The following is a 14273-nucleotide window of genomic DNA, read 5'->3' on the forward strand; positions in this document are numbered from 1 at the left end:
ATGTCCACAAAAGACAAAAAGCAGATTAATGTCTCCTGGGACTGGGAATGGTTACAGAGACTGGCTGAAAACCAGCATGAGGGATCTTTTTGGAGTTATGGAAATGTTCTAAAATTGGACTGTGGAAATAGTTGTATAGGTCTATGAACTTATTGAGAGTATATATGTAGATGGGAGTATGTGGAAAAAGAATAGAGAAGATAGTTGATGAAGGTGAGAAGCAGGCAGAGAGAGGGAAATGAAAAAAGTAAGCAGGTAAAGTGGTGACTTGAAGTAGGAAATGGCAACCCACTCCAGCATCTTTGGCTGGAAAATTCCATGGAAAGAGGAGCCTGGCAGGCTATAGTTCAAGGGGTTGCAAACAGTCAGACACGACATGCAAGGAAACATTTCATATCTACAAAACATAGTTGTTAAAACTCTTGTATCAAGGAACTCATTCTTTCATAGACGTTGACATCCTAAGCTTACTAAATTTTCACCTCTTAAAATTGAGTGTATTTTTGTTTTCATGGTCTGTAGCCCACACTATTCACCAATTTTAAAGAAGAAAAAAAGTAAGTCACTTGAAGTTTAGCTACTCTAGGAGAAACAACCAAAGAAATACCTACTTCAGTATTCTCAATGCCAGATTTACTGTAAAGTACTTATTAACAGGATGTAGGTATATGGGAGGTTGAGTGATAAGAGAACTGACCAGTTCTATTGTCTCTCCCTAAATGTGGATATAATAGTTAAACTATTACATCTGTCCAAAAAGATAAGGTTACAGAGAAGAAAATGGATAAAAGATTGGAGAGACAAATCCAGGCCAGAAAGATGACCAAATAATTTTGAGGGGCAAGGACCTGAATATACAACATAGAAGAGTTGTGAACAGAATACACTAGATATCTCTAGGGATATGATGCTAGCATAAGAAAAACTATCAGTAGTTTAAAATGAACTAGTAAAAGCTACAAAATAAATCTTCAAACCCTAAAAGATATGTTTAGTTGGGCAGACTACTTATTTGTCATATCAAAAAATAGAAATGCAACTTTTAAAATAAAAGGAAGAAGGGGTAAACAGGCCAACTCCAGTCTTCTTGACTAGAAACTCAAAAAACTATCTATATCTACCTTGATGGAAATTCTCACAAGAAACCTTACCAGATACTTTCTACCTTATTGAATTTTTAAATTCATAGCCTTGGTTATTTTTCTATTTATTCCTATCTATATCCCTATTTTCTTATCTATGACCATGCCTTTTCTCCTGCTCAAAACTGATTCTTTGTTTTTGTTCATCCTTGAAGAGACACCAAAAAGATGATGATGAGAATCAAGTGTGGCTAAGGTGACTGAACATTTAAAAAGTGCAATTAGCTCCATCTCCAAACTGTTCAACGTAATTTGGGGGATGGATGGAAAGAGGCAGACTCTCAGTTATTTGGAACAGATAGAAATATACAGAAAGATGCATATACTCTCCCCACCCACCTCCTGCCACCAAATCACTTCAGTTATATCAATTAAAGATTTACTTAGTTTAATAAGCTCCCAAATTCAGAGATGCCAAAAACCCTGGAAGAATTACTCCCATCAGTCACTGGTAAGTAAGTTTTAATTGTTTTGTGCTTATCTACAACCAGCTGAGATTCTTTTTATTTATTTTAATTGGAGGATAATTACTTTACAATACAGCTGAGATTCATTTACAAACAAATTTTATTTAGAAAGAAAACAAATAGTTTAGGCAGAGCATGTATCCTGTAGCTCACTAGAGGCCCTACCACTCCTTACTATCTTTCACTCACTCGTTTTAAACATTGTCCCTCATGAGAGCTCTAATGTCCTGTTTGGAGAATGCATTGTTTGAACAGTATTCTGTTGTGTTTGGAGAAAAGAGCTAAGCTGGGTAGAGTCTAACATAGGAACAGGGTAAGGTAAGGTATGGTAGTCATGAGTAGAAAACACGAAAAACCAAAGAATGTCAGGATATTCTGACATGAAATAGAAGATAGGATGGGAAGGGATCAGTAAATATCTTTGTTGGCTGTGTAATAATTTTGCCTCATTCTAAGCTGACCACATCACACTTGCTTTTGCCCTAGAATGTATGATGCCTAGACTGGTTGGGAAGATGAAAAATCTCAGGCTACCCTAGTTATGCTCCCTGTATCCAAATTAGCTTCAGTTCAGCTCAAGTCTCCATTTGGTAGCTAACTCTCCCAATTTCCCCGACTCCAGGGAAGGAAGAGAGAGCTACATTCCAATAAATGGTTACTGATAGGAAAAAAAAGACACTTATTCTGAAAAAATCCTCATCTCCTGCTTCCTTATGAGAATTTCAAATTCTAGAGTACATAAAAACACACATGTGCATGTGTACACACACAGTACTCCAAACAAATATGAGTTAGCTATATATATATATTCAAGATCATGGACCAAAATGTTAATATTAATTTGTAACAGTAATTTTAAAAGAATTCTTGGTTTATTAGACTCAATTGTTTTGTTCTAAGATTTACCAAAATGTCTTTTAATTAGGGAATCAGAATATTTTCCAATTTAAATTATCCATAATTTTAATTATAATCCATATTAGTTGACTCAATAATATTAGACAGTCATGGAATTTACAGAATATCATATATATAACAAATCATACATTCATATCACTAGGAAAAATAGTGTGACTTAGGCAGTATTTCTCCCAAGTGTGTTCCATGGAACACTGTTCCATGACATGATAATAGGTCTGTCTCACACACACACACACACACATACACACACACACACAGACTGCAATGATTAAACATGACTGGCTACATAATTTTCAGGGCCCCATGCAAAATGAAAATGTAGATCCCTTTATTTTAAAAATAAGATGGCAATAGAAGAGCATTAAATCAAGCATGATTCTCTTCTAAGCATGGGATCCTATGTGACTACACAGGATGCATTCCCCTGAAACCAACCAAAACCTATTTTTGAAATAATTTTTAAAATGCTGGTCTGAAACTTTCCTGATAGTCTAGTGGTTAAGACTCCATGTTCCCAATGCAGGGAGCACTGGTTCAATCCCTGGTCAGGGGAATTAAGATTCTGCATGCTGCACAGCTTGGTCAAAATAAATAAATTTTTTAAAAAAGAGAGAGATGCTATCTTGAAATAAAAAATTTTTAATGCTGGATTAAAAACGTTACACAGATTTCATTGCAGGAGGACTTCACAGAGTCCGTTATATGCTAATGTGCATTGTGAACCTTCAAGACGTACATATACTGAAGATCAGTTCCCAAATATACTTCACCAAACTCTTTTGAATTACTATAAGGTCATCTTACAGGACCAGTATTCCAGAGAGACACATTGTAAAATGCAGCTTAGGCTGTGCAGATAGGCTATATCTGATTTGACATCAATTTGTTAATTATACGTCATATATGGCTGCTGAATCACTTCAGTCGTGTCCGACTCTGTGTGACTCCATAGACAGCCCCCTATCAGGCTCCTCTGTCCCTGGAATTCTCCAGGCAAGAACACTGGAGTGCGTTGCCATTTCCTTCTCCAGTGCATGGAAGTGAAAAGTGAAAGTGAAGCCGCTCAGTCGTGTCCAACTCTTAGCGACCTCATGGGCTGCAGCCCACCAGGCTCCTCCATCCATGGGATTTTTCAGGCAAGAGTACTGGAGTGGGGTGCCATTGCCTTCTCTGTCACATATGGCATTTCCCCTATATTTGGAATAAGGCAACTAGAGATAACTGTAGATGCAAATAGTGGCATTCACTAAATCTGCTCTCCAACTGTTTGGTCTTTTACTATTTGGAAGGTCAACTCAGTGGTCAAACAACCCCAGTGTTTTCTGGGATGTACTAGATATGGTCTGAGACTATATCCCAAGCCAATTTATTTTTCACCTTTTATCTTGTCAATTCAGAGGAAATAACATCCTTACTTACCATTACCCAGTTCCCAAGAAATGTTGTACTTTTTGCTGGCACTGTACTTCAACAGACTCAGAGCACTAGAGCTGTTCCAGGAGTTATTGGGATTACGACGCAGTGCATTTAGAGCAAATATCAGATGGAGTCCAGAGCAATCAGCAAAGTTATAAAGTTTGTCTAGAGACCTGGCTGGGAAGAAGCAGAGGAAGGCTTGTAACTTTCTTTTTTTTTTTTTTAAATTTGTTTTTATTAATTTATTTTTATTTTATTTTAATTGGAGGTTAATTACTTTACAATATTGTATTGGTTTTGCCATACATCAACATGAATCCACCACAGGTATACACGTGTTCCCCATCCTGAAACCCCCTCCCTCCTCCCTCCCCATACCAGCCCTCTGGGTCGTCCCAGTATAACATCATATATGAAATGAATCACCAGTCCAGGTTCAAGGCTTATAACTTTCAAATCAACATCCCAACAAAACAAAAATATTAACTACTAAAACAAATGTTTCTATGAGCTTCCTGCTAATAAGAATTATACAGAGTCTTCCAAAAGGGACTATTACCATTTGGTTCAGGGTTCACTTCAAGGTGATTTCTGAAAGCAGCATACCCAACTCCAGATAAAGGTCACAAATTGGCAACCGAGTCTAGTACACAGGATATAGTATATTTTATTTGTTAAAAACATTGAATTGTCAACATTTAGAAATGGGAAGATATCACAAACTAGCTAGATTTACAGTCCTTCTCAAAAAATCTGAAAATCTGGCACTGTGGGAATCTGTACTCTCTAATGAAATGAAATGAGAGGAACAGTGTCAGGAGGCAAGGCCAGGAAAGATGACTGGCTGGGGAGTTTCAGAAAACAGCTCAGCCTAGAAACATTTCCCCAAAAAATTCACTCAATTTCACATTTTTAATATTTCTGAAAATGGAAATATTAATACCATAACCACAAATAGAAATATGTTCATTGTCAGGTTGACCCCAGATATCATGAAAGCTACTCACCATATGTCCAATACCCATCCCATTCCTTCACATCTATTGCCACCATTCTGGTTCTGGCTATTATTTCCACTTGCATGAATTATCACAGGAATGTACTTGCCTGTCTACTTCTAGATTCTTCCCACACTGCCAGATTCATCTTCTCCCAATCAATTTCATAAGTTTCACTTACTCTTCAAAATCTTAGTGGATTTTCAAGACCTTTGTTTTCTTCAATTCAAGGCCTCTACAACTCAACCATAATTTTTCCCTAACTTCAGGCCCCTCTACTTTTGTCAAAAAGTTCTTTGTGGGTGCTATCCAGTTCTATTTATTACAGAATCCCTGCCCTACTGGCCTTTGTTCTGATCCGTCTCATTTGTCATGCTTTTTCCCCCTCTTTTAAACATATCCAGATTTTACTTGCCCTTTTATACATTGTTTCACAAAATATGGATGACACACTTTTCAGTGGTATACAGACTGAAAAAAAAATTTTAGGTTAATAATTAATTACAGGGGTTCACATTATCCTTGTATATATTATCCAAGTCCCTAGGGCAGAGTTTCTCAAATGGAATTCTGTGCAACACCATGTAGGGCTCCATAAGATGTCATTAGGGAGTTCTGCAAAAGATGGCACAGTGACCACGGTGCTCCATTAGCAGCTGCTATAGATTTTTTAGGGCTTCCCACATGGCGCTAGTGGTAAAGAACCCACCTGCAAATGCAAGAGACATGAAGGTGCAGGTTCAATCCCGGGCATGGCAACCCACTTCAGTATTCTTTCCTGCAGAATCCCATGGACAGAGGAGCCTGGTGGGCTGCAGTCCAGTGGGTCGCAAAGAGTCAGACACAACTGAAGCAACTTAGCATGGACACATAGGTTTTTTAGTCTTATAAAGCAGGACCATGATCATTTGGTTATATCCAAAAGCAGAGACATTACTTTGCCAACAAAGGGCCATCTAGTCAAGGCTACGGTTTTTCCAGTGGTCATGTATGGATGTGAGAGTTGGACTGTGAAGAAAGCTGAGCGGCGAAGAATTGATGCTTTTGAACTGTGGTGTTGGAGAAGATTCTTGAGAGTCCCCTGGACTGCAAGTAGATCCAACCAGTCAATCCTAAAGATCAGTCCTGGGTGTTCTTGGAAGGAATGATGCTAAAGCTGAAACTCCAGTACTTTGGCCACCTCATGCGAAGACTTTACTCATTGGAAAAGACTCTGATGCTGGGAGGAATTAGGGGCAGGAGGAGAAGGGGACGACAGAGGATAAGATGGCTGGATGGCATCATGGACTCGATGGACGTGAGTTTGAGTGAACTCTGAGTGTTGGTGATGGACAGGGAGGCCTGGCGTGCTGCGATTCATGGGGTCACAAAGAGTCAGACACGACTGAGCGACTGAACTGAACTGATTATCAGTTTTTGAAGTGGGTTTCAGGGCTTGCTGCCGTCTTTACCTCTGTATATATGTATGAGAATTCTCACAGACATGAATTTGAGCAAACTCTGCGAGATAGTGGAGGACAGAGGAAACTGACATGTGCAGTCCATGGTGTTGCAGAGTTGAACACAACTTAGTGACTGAACAACAACAGCAACAACAATGTATGAGAAAATATTTTTTAAGAAACATCAAGAAAAAGGACAGAAATTGTCTCATTTTAACTTAAAATAAAATCCATGGGAACTTATCTCACATTAAACCCAGAATCAAGTAAATAAGCAACAACAACAAATGACATAGGTGTCACATTAAAGAAATAAACATAATCCTTCTTTAAAAAAATTAAATTTAATCATTTATTTTTAGTTCCAAATAGCAATTAAAATTAAAGTACATTTTTAGGCCTATTAAAATGATCATGAAACCAACACATGTTTATATTGATCTTATAATTATCTACATAATCCTGACATTGCCACTCAGTAAGAAGATGGTTTGTTTCAAAGTCTCTTAGAAAATGTTGTCTTAAACTATAATTTTACTCATATTGCTTTGACATATAGTTTTAGTAACTTTGTTATTCAATACTGTTAATTTATTTTCCTATTGAAAACAACATTAATGTAAGTTCATAAATGTTATTTAAATAAACCTAACAAACCTACCTTTAGAAATATTATATCCCATTTTGACTTAAACCAGTTACTTAACAAAAACATATTATATTTGCCTTAAAATTTTTCAAATTCATAAAAAGGAAAAAAGGGATTAATTTCAAGAAACAAAGTTAACTACTTGGTTTTTTTTTCCTCTTCTAAAAAGGCTGTATAAAAAATCATTTTCCATTTTAAATAGGAGGGAAAAATCCTAAGCTTGCAACTTACCATATATCACATACTATATCTCAATAGCATTTATATGACAGAAAGTTTTGATAATGCTTTTAATCTTACTTGGGTAAGGTACCAAAAAGTCAAGGAGGACATTTTCAAAGGGAAAAACTGAAGTCTCTTCTATATATACCACTGAAATATGCAAGGAGAGGGGACCAACAAAAGAATAGGCTAAAATGTCAGCCAAACTAAACAGATATTTCAGGAAAACACCACTCTGTTTAAAAGAGCACTAGCAGTTATTATTGTATTATAGTATCTACAACTAAGTGATTACACTTTTCATCTAGGAGTCCCCTGATACTTGAGAATATTTCAAATGTATCTGATATAAAACGTTTGAGAAGGCTGCCCTAGTGCTAAAGAATACATAGGAAAAAAGTAATCCTAACACTAAAATAGTCATTGTTCATCTGAGAATTGACTTAAACATTCCTTCCACTTGGCAACATCCTCACTAATATCCTCACAAATACTATCAATGTTGCTTTTAATTTCTCCAATATACAGTAAACCTAGTATATTTCCAAAGCTGTAGGAAAGCCAAGTTGCAAATCTGAGCAAAAGACATAGGATTTTGTGAGATCAATGAAAATAATGATTGATAAATGTTTAAGTTACATGCCAATCCACTAAAAAAGATCCAGAAGAATTACATCAGTTAACTAAACAAGAGAAAACTTACAAGAGTGATAACAAAATAAGTTACTCAAAAAATAATTTGAATATTAAAATCTCTAACTAGGTCTACTTTGATGGTTTTAAAATTTTAAATTGTGCCACAAAAGTTAAATTATTTTATCAGAAAGGTACTCAATGTTTGATTAAGTACTGACATAATGAGGATTTTCTGTGTTTGTTTCATGTGTAATAGAAAAACACATATCAAACACAAAAGCACATCAAACATGTGATTTCATGAAATGAAATTTCATGAAAATGGTGTAGTAAGAAACTGAAAGTTACTGATAAAAGATATGTCTAAAAATTATTCTTACTAGTTCAACAAATATACCCTGGAGTTTATTTTTAAATGACATATATTTGAATACAGTGCATTTAGTAGATGCTCAACAAATAGAATCTTCTTGGAGCATCTGTTGTCAGTTCCATCCAAGCAGATACTTAAAGATGACTTCTACTCTTTCTACCAGAGGTTAACAATACCTCTATGTCCAATAGTCAGATTTCCTTGGCATCTCATAGGAACGGAGCTTTAAGGAGCCTTGTCTAGCATGCAGCTGGAACCTGAGAGAGATGGAAGAGAGGCGCTTGGGAGTCTATACAGTGCTGAGATAGTTGATGCTGTGAAAGCTCGTGAGACTTTTGCAGGACAAGATGTCAGGATAAAGCCTTAAGAAATGTCCAAATATAAAGATCAGGAAGCGCAGAGTAATGAAAATTAAAACAAAAATACACAAATGGGATCTAATTAAACTCAAAAGCTTTTGCACAGCAAAGGAAACCATTAATAAAACAAAAATGAAGAAACAGACAAAGGATCAGTATCCAAAATATACAAACACAAATAGTTCATAGAACTGCATAGCCAAAAATCAGCACAATCAAAAATTAGGGGGAGGATATAAATAGACATTTCTCCAAAGAAGACACACAGATGGCCAATAAACACATGAAAAGATGCTCAGCATCACTAATTATTCAGTATAGTTCAGTCGCTCAGTCATGTCCAACTCTTTGCGACCCCATAGACTGCAGCGCGCCAAGCCTTCCTGTCCATGACCAATTCCCGGAGTTTACCCAAAATAATGGGGGCAGGACGAGAAGGGGACAACAGAGGATGAGATGGCTGGATGGCATCAGCAACTCGATGGACATGAGTTTGGGTAAACTCCGGGAATTGGTGATGGACAGGGAGGCCTGGTGTGCTGCGATTCATGGGGTTGCAAAGAGTCGGACACGACTAAACGACTGAACTGAACTGAATTAAATATCCATTGAGTCAGTAATGCCATCCAACCATTTCATCCTCTGTCATCCCCTTCTCCCTGCCCTCAATCTTTCCCAATATCAGGGTCTTTTTAAGTGAGTCAACTCTTCGCATCAGGTGGCCAAAGTATTGGAGTTTCAGCTTCAACATCAGTCCTTCCAAAGAACACTCAAGACTGATCTCCTTTAGGATGGAGTGGTTGTACCTCCTTGCAGTCCAAGGGACTCTCAGGCAGCTTCTCCAACACCACAGTTCAAAAGCATCAATTCTTCTGTGCTCAGCTTCCTTTATAGTCCAACTCTCATATCCATACCTGACTACTGGAAAAACAGTAGCCTTGACTAGACGGACCTTTGTTGACAAAGTAATATCTCTGCTTTTAAATATGCTGTCCAGGTTGGTCATAACTTTCCTTCCAAGGAGTAAGCATCTTTTAATTTCATGGCTGCAGTCACCATCTGCAGTGATTTTGGAGCCCAGAAAAATAAAGTCAGCCACTGTTTCCCCATCTATTGCCATGAAGTGATGGGACTGGATGCTATGATCTTAATTTTCTGAATGTTGAGTTTTAAGCCAATTTTTTCACTCTCCTCTTTCACTTTCATCAAGAGGCTCTTTAGTTCTTCTTCACTTTCTGCCATAAGGGTGGTGTCATCTGCATATCTGAGGTTATTGATATTTTTTAAAGTAATCTTGATTACATCTTGTGCTTCATCTAGCCCAATGTTTCTCGTGATGTACTCTGCATAGAAGTTAAATAAGCAGAGTGACAATATACAGCCTTGACATACTCCTTTCCTGATTTGGAACTAGTCTGTTGTTCCATGCCCAGTTCTAACTGTTGCTTCCTGATCTGCATACAGATTTCTCAGGAGGCAGGTCAGGTGGTCGGGTATTCCCATCTCTTTCAGAATTTTCCACAGTTTATTGTGATCGACAAAGTCAAGGTCTTTGGCATAGTCAATAAAGCAAAAATAGATATTTTTCTGGAATGCTCTTGTTTTTCAATGATCCAGTGGATGTTCAATTTGATTTCTGGCTCCTCTGCCTTTTCTAAATCCAGCTTGAACATCTGGAAGTTCACGGTTCACTTATTGCTGAAGCCTGGCTTGGAGAATTTTGAGCATTACTTTACTAGCGTGTGGGAAGAGTGCAATTGTGTGGTAGTATGAGCATTCTTTGGCATTGCCTTTCTTTGGGATTGGAATGCAAACTGACCTTTTCCAGTCCTATGGCCACTGCTGAGTTTTCCAAATTTGCTGGCATATTGAGTGCAGCACTTTCGCAGCATCATTTTTTAGGATTTGAAATACCTTATCTGGAATTCCATCACCTCCACTAGCTTTGTTCGTAATGATACTTCCTAAGGCCCACTTGACTTTGCTTTCCATGATGTCTGGCTCTAGGTGAGTGATCATACCATTGTGATTATCTGGGTCGTGAAGATCTTTTTAAAATAATTATTCTGTGTATTCTTGCCACCTCTTCTTAATATCTTCAGCTTCTGTTAGGTCCATACCATTTCTGTCCTTTACTGAGCCCATCTTTGCATGAAATGTTCCTTTAGCATCTCTAATTTGCTTGAAGAGATCTCTAGTCTTTCCCATTCTATTGTTTTCCTCTATATCTTTGCACTGATCACTAAGGAAGGCTTTCTTATCTCTCCTTGCTATTCTTTGGAACTCTGCATTCAAATGGGTATATCTTTCCTTCTCTCCTTTGCTTTTTGGTTTTCTTCTTTTCATAGCTATTTGTAAGGCCTCCTCAGACAGCCATTTTGCCTTTTTGCATTTATTTTTTGGGGGATGGTCTTGGTCCCTGCCTCCTGTATAATGTCATGAACCTCTGTCCATAGTTCTTCAGGCACTCTGTCTATCAGATCCAATCCCTTGAGTCTATTTGTCACTTCCACTGTATAATCATAAGGGGTTTGATTTAGGTCATACCTGAATGGTCTAGTGGTTTTCCCTACTTTTTTCATTTTAAGTCTAAATTTGGCAATAAGGAGTTCATGATCTGAGCCACAGTCAGGTCCTGATCTTGTTTTTGCTGACTGTATAGAGCTTCTCCATCTTTGGCTGCAAAGAATATAATCAATCTGATTTCAGTATTGGCCATCTGGTGATGTTCATGTGTAGAGTCTTCTCTTGTGTTGTTGGAAGAGGGTGTTTGCTATGACCAGTACATTCTCTTGGCCAAACTCTATTAGCCTTTGCCTTGCTTCATTCTGTACTCCAAGGCCAAATTTGCCTGTTAATCCAGGTGTTTCTTCACTTCCTAGTTTTGCATTCCAGTCCCCTATAATGAAAAGGACATCATCTTGGGTGTTAGTTCTAGAAGGTCTTGTAGGTCTTCATAGAACGATTCAACTTCAGCTTCTTCAGTGTTACTGGTTGGGGCATAGACTTGGATTACTGTGATACTGAATGGTTTGCCTTGGAAATGAACAGAGATCATTCTATCGTTTTTGAGATTGCATCCAAGTACTGCATTTCAGACTGTTTTGTTGACTGTGATGGCTACTCCATTTATTCTAAGGGATTCTTGCCCACATTAGTAGATATAATGGTCATCTGAGTTATATTCATCTATTTCAGTCCATTTTAGTTAGCTGATTCCTAAAATGTCAACGTTCACTCTTGCCATCTCCTGTTTGACCACTTCCAATTTGCCTTGATTCATGGACCTAACATTCCAGGTTCCTATGCAATATTGCTCTTTACAGCTTCAGACCTTGCTTATATCACCAGTCACATCCACTACTGGCTGTTGTTTTTGCTTTGGCTCCCACTCATCATTCTTTCTGGAGTTATTTCTCCACTGATCTCTAGTAGCATATTGGGCACCTACTGACCTAGGGAGTTCATCTTTCAGTGTCCTATCTTTTTGCTTTTCATACTGTTTGTGAGATTCTCAAGGCAAGAATACTGAAGTGGTTTGGTTTGCTATTCCCTTCTCCAGTGGACCACATTTTGTCAGGACTCTCTATATGTTATGTAAATTGCTACATGAACAAAACTTATATATTTGCTTTCATCCTTTTCCTTCCTGACGTTGCTGTTCAGTCACCAAGTCATGTTCGACTCTTTGCAATCCCATGGTCTGGTCATCACTGATGGTCCCATCAGTGTCTGAAAGTGTCCTTATGATAGCCACTTTTAAATCCACTTCTATAGAAATTATGGAGGTACAAATGTTACTTGGGAATTAAATAGTGATTTTCTAAGTAATTTTGCTTCCAATTTGTGCTTCCTCAGAATTCTGTCAAGATGAGGCATTAAAGTCTCTTCATAATTCAATATATAGGAAGTCATACCAGTATTAACCCTACCCCAGACATGCCCCTTTCCACTAAGTGCAACTTTTTCTTTGAAGGGGTTGGGTGGGGCAGGGAGTAGTTGCCTCAGAGGATGTCAGAGTATCAACTGAGCTCTGTTCAAGTATGTCCCATTTCTACATTTTGCTTTCCACGTGATTCAACATTCTATTCATATTCTCATGTACTCTTAATTAGAATAAGCTGACACTACTTGTTGAATGGGCTTTCCTGGTGGCTCAGTAGTAAAGAATCTCCCTGCAATGCAGGAAATGCAGGAGACAAGGGTTTGATCCCTGGGTCAGGAAGATTCTCTGGAGTAGGAAATGACAATCCACTCTAGTATCATTGCCTGGGAAATCCCATGGATAGAGGAGCCTGGTGGACTACAATCCATGGGGTCATAAAAGAGTCAGACATAACTCAGCAACTAAACAACAACAACAACAACTCTGTTGAACTCAGCACCAGTTTCCCTTTTTGAAGTTCAGTACTGTCCACTAAGAGCTAACAGTAAGAAACACATGTTTAATCCTTCAGTTCAGTTCAGTTGCTCAGTCGTGTCTGACTCTGCGACCCCATGAATTGCAGCATGCCAGGCCTCCCTGTCCATCACCAGCTCCCAGAGTTCACTCAGACTCATGTCCATCGAGTCGGTGGTGCCATCCAGCCATCTCATCATCTGTCGTCCCCTTCTCCTCCTGCCCTCAATCCCTCCCAGCATCAGAGTCTTTTCCAGTGAGTCAACTCTTTGCATGAGGTGGCCAAAGTACTGGAGTTTCAGCTTCAGCATCATTCCTTCCAAAGAAATCCCAGGGCTGATCTCCTTCAGAATGGACTGGTTGGATCTCCTTGCAGTCCAAGGGACTCTCAAGAGTCTTCTCCAACACCACAGTTTAAATCCTTAGCCACACATAAAAAGCACTCTTCTTTCACAAGAAGTTTTCGAAAGAAGAAAATAGTCACTAACAAAACTGGATATTTCTGTTTGATTCAGAAATGTGTAAGACTGGATGAGCCCTTAAAACAAACAAACTATGGTTTCTGCATGATACTTGCTTAGACTTGGCCAAAAAATTCCTCCAATACTAGTCTGATTAACTTTATGCCATGTTAGAACTCCTCATCATTTCTTGACAAACGACATTATTCCTTGGCTCTCACTATTCTAAGCTTCTTATCTCTGCCTAGAATATCCTTTCTCCTCTTTTCTTCATTCTTCATAGCTTAGGTCTATAGCTTTCTCTGTGAGGTCTTTCCTTATTCCCCAAGATAGAGACACTGGGGCTCCCTCCCTTCATCTCTCTCCACTCTTTGTTGGCTCCTGATACAGCCATAGGCAATCTTTCTATTGTTCAGTTCTGTGTTCCCCTCTCAAGGCAGATTGGAGCATTTACCAAAAAAAAAGTACCATGTTTGCTTTTTTAGCATCTATTTCAGTATATAACACACAATAAGCCTTAATAAATTGTGACTCATACAGGTATTATTTAGGCCCATTCAATATCACTGAAAAGGTCAGTTTTCATTCCAATCCCAACGAAAGGCAAGGCCAAAGAATGCTCAAATAACCGCACAATTGCACTCATCTCACACGCTAGTAAAGTAATGCTCAAAATTCTCCAAGCCAGGCTTCAGCAATACGTGAACCGTGAACTTCCAAATGTTCAAGCTGGTTTCAGAAAAGGCAGAGGAACAAGAGATCAAATTGCCAACATCTGCTGGATCATG

The 14273-nt window shown here is 38.3% G+C and overlaps 1 protein-coding gene across 1 annotated transcript in view; it reads right to left on the minus strand.

Moving 5' to 3' along the window:
• HPSE2 (heparanase 2 (inactive)) overlaps positions 1-14273 on the minus strand; it is a 688998-nt gene that overhangs the window by 269748 nt on the left and 404977 nt on the right. Inside the window, exon 4 of the mRNA XM_052661035.1 lies at positions 3950-4123. Within this exon, the coding sequence (XP_052516995.1) occupies positions 3950-4123 (174 nt within the window). The remainder of the gene's footprint in view (positions 1-3949; positions 4124-14273) is intronic.

The sequence above is a fragment of the Budorcas taxicolor genome, chromosome 23, assembly GCF_023091745.1.
Source record: "Budorcas taxicolor isolate Tak-1 chromosome 23, Takin1.1, whole genome shotgun sequence".
In the NCBI taxonomy this organism is placed as follows: domain Eukaryota; kingdom Metazoa; phylum Chordata; class Mammalia; order Artiodactyla; family Bovidae; genus Budorcas; species Budorcas taxicolor.